Source organism: Megalops cyprinoides, chromosome 23 (assembly GCF_013368585.1).
Source record: "Megalops cyprinoides isolate fMegCyp1 chromosome 23, fMegCyp1.pri, whole genome shotgun sequence".
In the NCBI taxonomy this organism is placed as follows: domain Eukaryota; kingdom Metazoa; phylum Chordata; class Actinopteri; order Elopiformes; family Megalopidae; genus Megalops; species Megalops cyprinoides.
In genome coordinates this window covers 20,811,205-20,823,933 of record NC_050605.1, presented here as the reverse complement: position 1 = coordinate 20,823,933, position 12,729 = coordinate 20,811,205, and the positions used below count along the sequence as shown (strand labels likewise).

General features: G+C 44.9%; 1 protein-coding gene across 2 annotated transcripts in view; it reads right to left on the bottom strand.

The window, feature by feature from the left end:
- Positions 1–12,729, bottom strand: part of tspan11 (tetraspanin 11) — a 46,060-nt gene that overhangs the window by 4,920 nt on the left and 28,411 nt on the right. Inside the window, exons 6-8 of one of the 2 annotated variants that reach the window (XM_036518254.1) lie at positions 11,070–11,228; positions 6,084–6,170; positions 1,123–1,203 (exon numbers count right to left, since the gene is read on the bottom strand). In XM_036518254.1, the coding sequence (XP_036374147.1) occupies positions 1,126–1,203; positions 6,084–6,170; positions 11,070–11,228 (324 nt within the window). In that variant the 3' untranslated portion in view covers positions 1,123–1,125. The remainder of the gene's footprint in view (positions 1–1,122; positions 1,204–6,083; positions 6,171–11,069; positions 11,229–12,729) is intronic. The other variant, XM_036518255.1, reaches the window with a different exon arrangement.

The window sequence follows — 12,729 nt, the reverse complement described above, 5'->3', positions numbered from 1 at the left end:
TGGGACAGATTACTCTGCATACAGACATGCTTTTCTCTATGGGCATACATTTATCTTGCCTGATTACATTACATTTTTGTCATTTAGCAGACACTCTCACCCAGAGCAACTTACATAGATTACAATTTTTACATATTGTCCAATTATAGATGGATACTTACAGAGGCAATTCTGGGTTGAGTACCTTGCCCGTGCATACAGAAGCAGTGCCCCAGCAGGGAATCAAACCAGCAACCTTTCAGTTATGAGCCCTGCTCCTTACCACTATGCCACATTGCTTGCCTTATATATGCCATCTGTTAAAACACAATCAATGAGCTTTCATCTGCCCCGAATGTTGGATGACCTACCGCAAAGCTGCTGTTGCCAGTCTTTTTGAAGGATGTCATTAGAGTGTCACAGCGGTAGCACCTTCATTTCTGAATCAGTTCTGTGAAATACCTCTGGTGTATTCCTGCATTACACCACGTGAAGTGGCCCAGAGTATCTCCGACACGGCGCTCACCCTGAAGAGGTGGACGACAGCTTAGAGCGAAAAAGATTTGATCAATGAAGGGCCTCTTCCGCTTCACAGATCAAATGATTGGTTTCGGCTTGGGGAACAGTCCTGTTGACTGACTCAGTGGCTTCTGTACTTATTAAGCTGTTGCTGAGAGCCACTGCTGGATACGGTCCTTGAAAGGGAGGCAGGCAGTGACTCTCAGGGAGGAGTAAAGGCAAAAAGGCTATGGACACTATGACTATGCTGTTGGATCACGATAACGACACTGGGGGTTGCTCTGTAAAAGAGTGTGTGTTGTCTGTCTGCACAGGGTAAGAGCTTTACTGTGATCAAAAGACACTCAGAGTCGTCTGTTGGTTAGAGGCGATGGGGGAGGGGGGGGGGTGTATCCATGAACATTTGATGATGCAGTTTTCAGCCATTTATTATTAAGCATGCAGGCAGATGTAAACCACACTGGGCTCTTTTTGGCATTCCTCCCTCTGCCTATGACAGGGAGGTCAGCCGCTAAGACATTTGCCAGAGTGACCAAGCACACGGTAGCCATGGAGCACAGAAGCCAGGCAGAGGCCATGCATAACCCCCATCCCTGCCAGGTGCAGAACCAAACAGAGGCTGACCAATCACACGTCAGAGAAGACTTCCTCCTCTTCTTTATAGAGCAGATAGATAAAACAGGAAGTCAGGACTGCGCCAGCCAGCTACAGCAGTGAAACAGGAGCAAGACAAGATTAGTTCCACATTCACATACAAGAGCGCTGCGGCTGTTGAGAGAACAGAGACAGAGGCACACATTTCACACAAACAGGTACACAAAGGACAACAGACCGCTTCTCTACTGCTTCTGTTGGGAGAAACAGAAACAGAGACAAACACATCACATGTATATAAAACACATCACCATGCAAATAAAAGACATCCAGGGCGCACAGACTTGACCGCAGGTCGAATTAATCTAATAAAGATTAATTCAGTGTATAAGAAAACAATAATCAACATACTGTTTTCAAGGAATAACAGTCTCAAAAAAACTGTTTGTGATTATTGCAGGATTTGAATTTCTAAAGCTGAAAAAACACAAAGAAATTTGAATTTTTAATATAAGACATGCAGACATCTCTGCATGGCATTGGTAAAAAAAAAAGTGATGTCACTACTGCTACAACACATATTTTGTTGAACATTGCACACAAAATCTCTATTTGAAATTTAATTGGATTCATAGAAAGAATTAGTTTAAATATTGTAATTCTGAGTTTAAACATTTTGTTTAAAATATTCAATTCTTATATAAACATAAAAATGATGAATGAAATTCAATGAAAAAACCTGAATTAATTTCTCTTTCTTGGAGATTATATTTACTTGAATTAATATAATCTCCAAGAGTTCTGAACCTCCAATACTAGCCATTTCTTCAGAATGATCCAATATGTGGTATATAACTTTGGGCACCAGTGAATGAACCTTTTTTGTTCCCCTTTTGATCACCTCATCAACATTGTCACATGACACTGGGATGCCTCTCACCCCAACTATGCCATGTGTGTCATGTGACTCAGTGGGCAGGGGGGGCAATTATCTTTATTTCTACATAACACAAGTTATGACGTGATAAAGTGTGTCAAGCAACATACACGCTGTGTTATGAGTGCTGAATGCAGCTTTTACGCCATGTTTATACAGGATGGGCATGTGCTTTACGCAGCACTTAATGTACAATGTGACCGGAATGATCATTTCAATACATGGTCTTTGAACAGGGAGGGTCATGGAGGAAATGTTAAGTGTACAAAGCCTCTTCACACATTCATTAAAATAAAAATAAAAAAATATTAATTTGCTTTTGCTGCTCCGCAGCACAATGTCCCCACCGCTTCCAAAAATCAGACCACTCCAACGGCCTCTGCATTCCCGTAACTCACAGGGAAAATGCCTGCCAGGATCCGCGAGAGCTGATCTCAGAACAGTGAAGAAAGCCATTATCATGTTAAACTGCCTGTCGGCTTCGCTTATTCGGGTACAATCTATGCAGAGCAGACTGGCCTCTGCCATGCTTTGCTCTCCGGGCTGCAAACACATTAGTATGGGTCCAGTTATAACCGGGACAATCAAAGTCAATCTCTCGGAACCAGCTGATATAACCCTGGGTCCACATAATATTGTGACTCACAAATGCATAATGTTTCTGATTAATAATACAGTTCTTGTTTTATTTTGTAAGGTTTTTTCCCCCAAGATTCAAGCTTAAAAACCTATTTGTTCTCTGTAAAGGCAAATAACATATTGGTCTGTCACTTTCACAGATCTGCACAGCCTCAGGCTAAGATATGGATGCTATTAAAAAAGTAACATCGGCCAAACACATTGTACCACGCACACACTCGGCTAATTAGCGCACAAAAAAAGACCACATGAGAATTATCTTTGCAACCAACCAGGTCATTTGCTAGCGCAATTAAAATGACAGTGAGAACATATTGGTGCCCTAAGACATTATGAATATGTCAGCTGAATTTGGAGGTACAAAAGGATAGGGAGTACTGCTCCCTGGAATGCCTTAACAGTCCTAAGGCAGAATAGAGGTGGTCTAGGTCAGGCTTAAAAAAAAAAAAAAGTTAAGTGAACTTCCTGCTGGCCATGTCCTCAAAATTCAAAGTACAGCCTGAAAATAAATATATAAACCTCTTTTACAGAGACAAATGGTCCACAAGGTCTAGTCCTTCGGAGGGTTATCACTCATATGGTGAAGATGGTGCTCTTTAAAACTACACAGCATCCTTGAGAATAAAGAACTGTGCTTTAGGCTTTCTAACCGGCAGGACCAACATAATTTACTAATAAAAAAGGGAAGAAAACACTACGGCTTCTGCAGAAACCGAGGGGGGTTTAAGAGGACAAAATGATGAGTGACTGAATCAAGATCAAATATTTAGTTCTACTGCCAACTTCTGATGTGTCTGGGATTAAATGTGTCTCATTAACCCCGTCAACACAGGAGAGGACAAGCAAGTCCCCTCTCGGAGACAACCTGGTCTGATCTGTGCAAGTGTAATGTGTTCAAGTCTTACAATGCAGCATATGACTACCCTGCTAATGAGGTCAAGCATCTGTTCTTATTACTATTTATTCTTGAATTTTTACACGGAATGCATTAAAAACGATGCAATATGATCTCACAGCCCCAGAGATTTCAATCTGTGGACTGTAAAATTCAGCAAACGGTCTAATTTTGCCATCTCAGTTCTATTCTAACCAAAGATTCCTTTAAACAAAATTAAAATCGAACACTGTTTATAAGCACAACTTGTTAGAAGCCCTGCCAGGCGGTATTGGCAAATTGCAATCACCAACGTTAAACTTTGATTAAACATGAATGAATCCCACCAAAACAGCTTCATGTCTTTCCAGAACCAGGCGTACTTCAGCGTTAAAGGATCTGAAGCATGTCTTACACTGACATGACGCTCAGTAAAATGTATGCACATGCTTGGTTTATGTGAGGGCAGAAAATTGGGGTGCTACAGTAATTCTGATTATGCTACATGACAGGCACATTCGCTAATTGATGTCTGGGGACAGCATTGTTAAACCAATTCAGATGGTTAGGAGGCAAAAAAGGCGCTTTACCCATTAAAGTCTTTAAACTTCAATTAAGTAACTAATTGGGTAATCCTGGTGGAGCTGAATTAATGAAGCCACTCTACACCCATCTGTTTGTGAGACAGGCGGGGTACTCCCACCCCGTGCCCGCCCCACCCCCACCCCGCGGGTGTCAGTGGCACTGTGGGCTCCCAGGCATGTGGAAGCCATCAGCAAACACTTTAATAGACTCCACACTCAGAGACTAGAGTTTCACCGCACAGTCTCTCCTCCTGTCTCCTAACGTCGTCCTCATTAAACACACCACATGAGCGCACACACACACACACACACACACACACACAACAGATGCGCCCAAACACACACACACACACACACACACACACACACAACAGATGCGCCCAAACACAGATCCATGAAATCTGCTCTACAAAAGAGGATTTTTAGGGGCAGAAATAGAATGGAAAGTTGAAATGGAAAGCCCACGTACTGTGCAAGCCTCCCACGTCCTGTCACCTGCAAAGACAGTGGGTGCCTTTGAGTGCAGCGTGAATCAATGTTCAGTCACTGGAAATGTCTTACAGCCCTGACGTACATAACCGTTCTGCACACAGCCCTGGTGCATACACACCGGGGTGGCCGTTGTCTCATATGGGAATAACATCCTCACAAGGTCAATCCCATGAATTGTTTTGATCACCCCAAATGCAAGGGGCCAGCCATAACCCCGCCCTTCGGCAAATGACCCCCTCCTCAGTGGGTCTGTACAGAGAATATGGGGCTAGTTACAGGGTCAAGAGGTCGTGTCTTTACAGCTTGACCAGGCCTGATTTAAGATCCCCACGACTGAAGGTTGAGGGTTCCTTTTACACCTTTTGTGACTGTAGCCAAGACTGGGATTAATGATTTCACTGCTTTCCACCTTAAACATTTCCATATCCAGGGAGCCCAGTATTCTGTGAATAGATACTGCAGTGCTGGAAGACAATGATTGGTGTACAGCTGGACTTGGAGATGAAATGCACAGCAAAGTATTACACATTTCACAGCACAAGCAAAACACTTACATACAATCTATATAAAATCAAACAACATAATAGAATAACTTTACAGGGTTCAAAAAACAACCCATAAAGGGCTCAACAGAAGGGAAAAAAATCAATACAAGTAAGGAAAATCCGATTACTGGGGAGTTTGCTCACAGCGCACAGATTAGTGAAGGTCAATGTAAGCATCTTTCTGCAGATCTTAGAGAGACCAAACACTAAGTTTGCATTCAAGGTTTTGATCTAAAGTGCCTCATCTGATCTGAGCTGAAACAGATTGGATCTGACTAGAACCACATGGGGAGGGACAGGCTTAAATTGCAAAAATAATCATCGAGTCCGGGACTTTGGTTTCAGCTTTGAGAGTGATTGGATCTTCCAGTGACATTAAGGAAAAGTAAATTCCATTATGTTTTACAGATGACTTTATGGTGCAGTTTTTAGTTGCTTTAAATGACATGTAGATATCAGCAATGCCTGCTGCCTCTCTGGCCTGAGGAGAGATTGTGTCCATCTGCTTCACAATACCACGCCAGAACACGAGAGCACCAGAAATGTGCAATTTGAAAGATCAGTAATCCAGACATTCACTACTCCCAGTAATAAGACTTATATCCTTTCACTGGAATTGAACACAATTAACAACAGATCAATTTTTGGCCTAAACATTTTTACATTATAACACTTCAAAAGGTTCTCACACTTCAGCAACGTTACTAATCAACATGGAATTTGTGTGACTTTTTTAAGAACCGCAGAGGTTCTTGCTGACAAGCAGGGACGCCAAGAAATGAGTTGTCAAATTTCACCGTTATGCAGAATTATGCATGGGAATACTCTCATCAGACAGGAGGGGTATGACCTCTGGATTTGTCACGAGCAGAGTGAACATTAGTGACCGTGTTCCATGTTGCACAAGGGGAGGGGCTTACCTGCAGACAGGCGACTCCTATCCCGACAGCTCCGATGATCAGCAGGTGGTCGGCCAGGAATTGCTCCAGCTTTGTGATGCAGCCGCCCTGGGTTCGAAAGGTGAGAGAACGCGTACCAATCAACACACGGCAGGTGTGTACACAACCACAACCCTGCCTGGGGAAAGAAAGCAGAAGCGGGCGTGTTTTCACCTGCGGAGAGGACTTCATTAGGAAGTGCAGAAAAACAGGGAGAGGAGACACTGCCCAGATCCCAGGCTGGAAACAGGATGTTCGTTAGTCCTGTCCCCGGGGGGAGGCGTCTCTTCACCGGCCCCCTGTCTGATCACGTTCAGACGCCTTACAGAGCGCGTGCAGGGCGGGAAGCCAAGCCGGCATTTTAAAAAGGGGGTAGAGCTTGCTCGTTTGAAACCGTGCGCAGTCGACACCACGCGACCTGCATGTCAAGCAGACCCGGTCACCCGTTTGCCAAAGAGCCTCAGCTGTGACCTTGAAAACTAAACAGTGATGGAAACGGTGACTCTCAGCCGTTATGGTGATTGCCGTGTCCCTTCACATTAGCCTGGAGTAGCGACATTTACACAGTTCAGTCCTCTCCCTTTCCCTCTTTATGCCTTTTTTTAAACGGTGACATCCCGAACAGGCAAGGGGCAAAGGACCAAACGGAACACACACATACTCGTGCACTGAGAATGCATTCAGAACATGAATTACAGAAAACTTTATAATTACTAATGGTGCGCATATACAAACACACTTATAAGTGCATAGTAAGAATTAAGCCGTAACTCCTTCAGTTAATTTTTGACCAGATTTTTTTCCAGGTTTGCTTCCAGCCTCAGTGGCTGATAAGACTGCTCCTGCACGCTTAGGACAAAGGCTGTAATGCTTTAAATTTTTTACATTTTCTTATGGAGCTTAAACACTTATACTGGATTGAAAGGTAGGCTTTTCAAGACAGGAAATGTTATTTCCATGGGTGCACTCAACTCTGATTCCCTCAATTCACTACATTTAATCATTGAATTGTTGTAATATTAGACTCAAAGAATGTGTATGTGTTCAACAGAATATATGCACAATCTGGACTACTTTAAAGTAGGTGTTTCTTGGCTGGTCTGCAAAATAAAACAGGAAAAAAATGCATGTGCATATATAATATAATGTGAGTGAGTTATTATATTACATTATATAAAGAAGTGAGATGAATCAACGCTTTATATATGACAGTGCACTTCCTTTGACTTTCTTTAGTCCCTGGTACAGCATATCTGTACGCATTCAGCTGTTGATATATGTGTGATGTAATTTAGAGCAGACTATATCATTTACATCTTTAATACAGTCAGATGAATTATCGGTGCTTTTGCTGTTATAAGTCTACCCTTCCATCCATGGCAATACTAGTCATATGCACTACTTTCATAAATAATGCATTAATATGGCGATGGCAAAAGACGATTTCAATCTGTCTTACACCAGCCAGATTTATGGGTATACATCCAAATAAATAAGCCTGTTTTGGGACTACGGATCAAAAAAAAACAAGATGGATGTCTAACCATGAAGGAGCCAGTAGTGTTTTGATCATCTCCAAATGTGGGAACCGAGAACGGCATGACATGGTATCTCTCAACATCATTCACATGATGTTAAAGACTTTGGTGTCACACAAGAGGAGACAGCAACAGATGAATTCAATCACAGACACTAATGACTTTGGGGGTTCAAAGAATGCTGTCATTTCCTCTGCCTGTTTAACAGAAGGCACGTAAAGCAGGGTTCTGCTTTATGGAGTAAGCCTATTCTCCCAGCGAGAGTTGAGCCATCACGCGGAGACAGCGACCCCTCGTCTCACGGCTCTGGACAGTAAAACCCGCTGCGTCCCTGGAGTAACACCCTCTGGGCCAGTGACACACAGCGCAGTCCTCCAGGTCTCTCAGTCTGTCCATCCGTCTGTGTCACCCAGCCGCCCCAGGGTAGCTCCCTCTCACACCTCTTCAAAATCTCTCCACCCGGCGAGCTTCAAATGCAAACAAAGCGTTTTAATTTCCGGAGCAAAGTCTGATTACTGGTCCGTTTCCAGCTGATGAAAAATTAGTTCAGCGGAGTGACGTTTCACAGTTCCTGGAGCACAAGGCTTTCCACGCAGTCAGACGACGCAGAGAGGAGAAATCAATCTAAGAAAGGGTAGGCTTTTTACAACCCCATTAGTTTCTGCAGGAAGTTATGAAAAATATCATTACCGTCCTGTACCTGACCTTGCTGAAGTGCAAGAGGAGGTTAGGCCTCCATGATTCCTCTCTCCCAGCCCTATAAAACCGAGGCAAGAAGAATGTCTTCAGGGCAGCTTCACTGCTTAACACCTTTAGCGATTCCCAGATCCTGATGGTGAAAACTCAGACCCCAGCCTGACGCCCAGGTTCCACACGGCTCTCATTCAAAGCCTGGATATGCAACTATCAAAAGCACAAAAAATACGAGTTCTGATGTTCTGAAATACGACTTTCAAAACATGTATAGAGATTTCGACTTGCTCTTACTGTCAAAATTAGTCTTGCTCAAACTGGCAATCTGCAGACTGAACCGATTCTTACACATTGTGAGGTTGGGAGAGACTGTAATAGACTACAATTAGTGCCTAAAAATAAAAGAAACATATCTTAGTGGTTAGACTTCAATGCCCTTCCCAACCCCCCATCCCCCAGGTAAGTAATTCATACAATTAGACATAAAAACAGGCGCTTAATCCAACATACTGCTGTGATAAGGAGTATATATGTGCAGGCTTTTCAAGAATGGACTGCATTCAGCACATGTGTTTTGCACTCAGAACGCGATGTGAATTTAAAAGTCCGCAAACAAATCTGCCAGCCATAAACATATGTACGGATTTATCCCTCTATCAATATGGATGCTACGCAACAGTCTGGGGTCAACTCCGGCAGGGGCAATTACTTAATGAGCAGTGAAGCAAAAGGAGACCTGAAATTGAGGTGAGGGTATCGGCCAATATTGTCCCACTTCACGACTAAATGAAGTTTTTTTTCTCAGGAGCATTACAGCAGCGTGGGGCTCCATTAACTTCAACTGTGAGTCATTTGTCAGATCCCATCCCTGCGGAAGCGTGTGGATGCGCCAGCCTCCTCGTTTTCTCTTAATCAGGGTATCATCAAGGCCACAAGCAGTGGAATGGAGGATGGCAGCTGGGAGTGGTGGTCAGGTTTATTTGTTCACGAGAGAGGCCCTTCTGAGGACAGGCCGCGAAGCCTAGCCACCTCGTGATGAGAAGCACGGCTTCGCGACGTCTTCTCCCCAACCTCGCTCACCACGCTAATCTGACAGCGAGGCCGCGTGTGTCTGACTGCGGGCCGAGGGGGGATGGCTGTATGTGTGCAAGGCTGCGAGCGTGGACCCGCTCGTTCTGAAATCCTCGCCCCGGAGACCGAGATTCGCCCTCGGGCCCTGCTTTCCCTCACGGCCCTGCAACAGGCCAGCCTCAGCCACATCAATCCACACCCCTCCGGTCTCCCTCTAATCATCCCAGTGTAGGCACCCGCCCTTCCACATGAGTTGTGGAGATGAATGGGCCTGAGCGGGCTTTGGGCCAGGAATCAGAGTGGTGGGGGGGGGGTCGGCGGGGAGAGAGCGTTCCCTTGTGCCTCCTGCCCTCTCGGTGCTCAGCCCTGCTTCATCAGAGCCCTGCGTAAACTGCAACCTCCACTTCAAATGCACGCACGCACTGTTTACACGCGGGATCTGAGAATGACTCACTTTTTTTTTTTCCTGGCTCATGAGGCGTAGCGTAAATAAATTACAAACCCATTAACGTACTAACTTCTTTTTTTTCCCTTTAACCCCCCTTTTCCTTAGCTGGGAAAGGCCAAATGCAGGACATTCCAGATGCCTGAATTTTCCCTCCCCACTACATAACATGGCAGAACTCTGCATGGGACCATGAGATAGCCATCAGGGATGCTGGGAATCCTTAACAATGTAAAATTGTAAAAGCTCTCCTGAGAATATTCTCATTAAAGCTCTGACGTCCTGCTATCATCAACGGAGCAGGCCGAATGAAACCACGCCGGACATGTAAGGACAGCTTCCGTGACACAGAGGGTGTGCTGGGGGTGGAATAATCATCTGTTAGTCCTGCTGCCCTTTGCTCTCCTGCAGTGAAAAACCTCTCACTCCCTCAGACTCACTCATGTGCTTTCCCTGTACCAGGAGAGCGCTGTATCTGGAATAACAAGGCAATGGCACAGAGCTGATTAAATACCATGCTGGCATTTGAATAACAGAGACACTGAAATAATAAGCAAACTGATGTACAACACGTCTTTGAACACGCAGCTTCCCGTGGACCTTAATGTTGAACTGTAACAAGTTTTTACAACACAAGGTTTCTGATGCTGTTCTATACTTTATGACCAGCAGCATCAAGCTGAGCTGAGCTGTGCATTTATCCCCCACAGCTACCTAACTCCTCCAACTCACCTGAGGCTCACACCTACCTCCATCTCACAGATCCTAACGGAATGGAGACCTACCTCCGTCTCACAGATCCTAACGGAATGGAGACCTACCTCGGTCTCACAGATCCTAACAGAATGGAGACCTACCTCCATCAATCAAAATTAAACAGAAAGTGAACTGAACTGAATATACTTTATTAATCTCAGAAATCTGTTTACCTCATTACGTCATTTACACTACGTTACATCGTTTAGCAGACGCTCTCACCCAGAGCAATTTCCAAATAACTGCTCTTAGCACAGTGAATGCCGTTATCGAGAAGTATTACAAGGGGTCAGCAAGATACTGAGTTAAGTGCTACACTAGTGTAGAGTGCTTTTTTAATAGAAAATAGGGATAGATAGGATAACCTCCAGCAACAGACATAGACTAACAACACACAGACACGGAGACACACACCAGAGCCATGGGTACCGCTGCCTGGTGCAGACGTTGGTGGGGGAGACCTACCTCCACCTTGTAGATGTTGGAGGGGTGGTCTCTCTGGCCACAGTGGGGGGTGACGGTCTTGCAGCAGCTGTCAGGCACCACCCGGCCCCCACCCTCCAGGGAGGTGATGTACATGCTGTGGAGCCAGTCTAAGGAGCTGTTGCTGCCGCAGCACTTAAACTTGGGGTGGGGACAGAGGAGGAGAGAGCATGAAGGCCAATTAGAGAGAGAATTAAACATCATTTACTGCTCCTCACCAACGAGACTGTCACATTTACCAAACCAATTCATCATTTTGTTCCAGCACTGAGAAGCATGCACTCAGACTAAAGGTGAACCTTCGATTATTGTGCCGACACACTGATATACTTGAAATATTTTAATGTCATGAGAGGGATGCAGGGTTTGCATTAACAGCTATAAAGTGCCTTGCAAAAGTATTCAGACCCTTGATGAATTCTCACACTTTACTGAATTACAAATGATACATTGATATTTTTCACTATGTGGTATTGTTTTTTTTAAAACAATGAAACTCAAAATGAATTACTTTAGGGTGACATTGGTATTTATGTTAGAAAATATTTTTAAGAAAAATGAAAAACTCAATGATGACAGTGATGCTTGGTTCCTCTTCCCTCCTGCCTGCTGCCCACGTTTCCCACGTGCCTTTGTGCTGAGACAGCTAAATCAAAGCTTGGGCACTGATCACAGTGTGGCATTTTCAATTAAAGCTTGTCCTACCTCTTACCAAAATGAGACAGCATCTCTTCTCCCAAGCCGCGCCTCACTTTAATTTTAACAACGGGCAGAAACGACAGAGTGCCTTTGCGTCTGAACAGAGGAACGCTGCGCCGTATCACGCAATATTTAATGTCCGCGTCCCGTTATGCGCTGGACTGCGCCGTGCGAGGGAGAGGGATTCCTGGCATCGCTGCCCTCAGCCGTGCTCCCGGGGCGGTGGTGGCGGTGCTGCTGCTATTTTTACGCGCTAACGTCGGAGATCGCGGCAATGCGGACATGCCTCGGGGCATCGCTCGCTAATTGTCCGACGCTGCGGCAAAACAGCGCCGGCTGTGAGGCGCGGAGGGACCGTTTATAACCCAGGCGCGCCGCAATTTCAGCTCAATACAATGCCCCTCGCCCCTCCCTGGATTAGCGGAGCCGGCCTGATGTCCTGTTACTGCAGACAGAGCGCGCTCCGTAGATGCCCGAGTCTACATGGGAATAGACGGCCCCTTGTATTTCAGATAAGGCTGTGTGTGGCCGGCACATACCGCCTTCATGACCAGCTCAGTATCAATCAGTACATTAACGCCTGTCGAGTCTGATAATTGTGGAGGCAGGAATGTAAAGCTAGGCTGAGTGTTAGTATGGCCGGGACTGTTATGCAATATTCGAATACAGCTGCCAGGCTTTTTTTGACGCACTCCCACTGGCAGAACAACCCTTCAGAAGCGCAGGCTGCTAACAGCCAGAAATGTCTAACCAGGCTTTCCACTGTGATATCATAATGTTTAGCCTACTTTAATTGTGCTGGTAGAACTGAACAATAGCAATCTATAGCAATACCTTCATGTGTGTTCAACCAATGCTCAGCGCTCCCTAAACTGAGCATGGAGAGAGCATACAGTGCATTATCTGCAATATCTGCAATTTCACTTACAAATAACAATTTTTA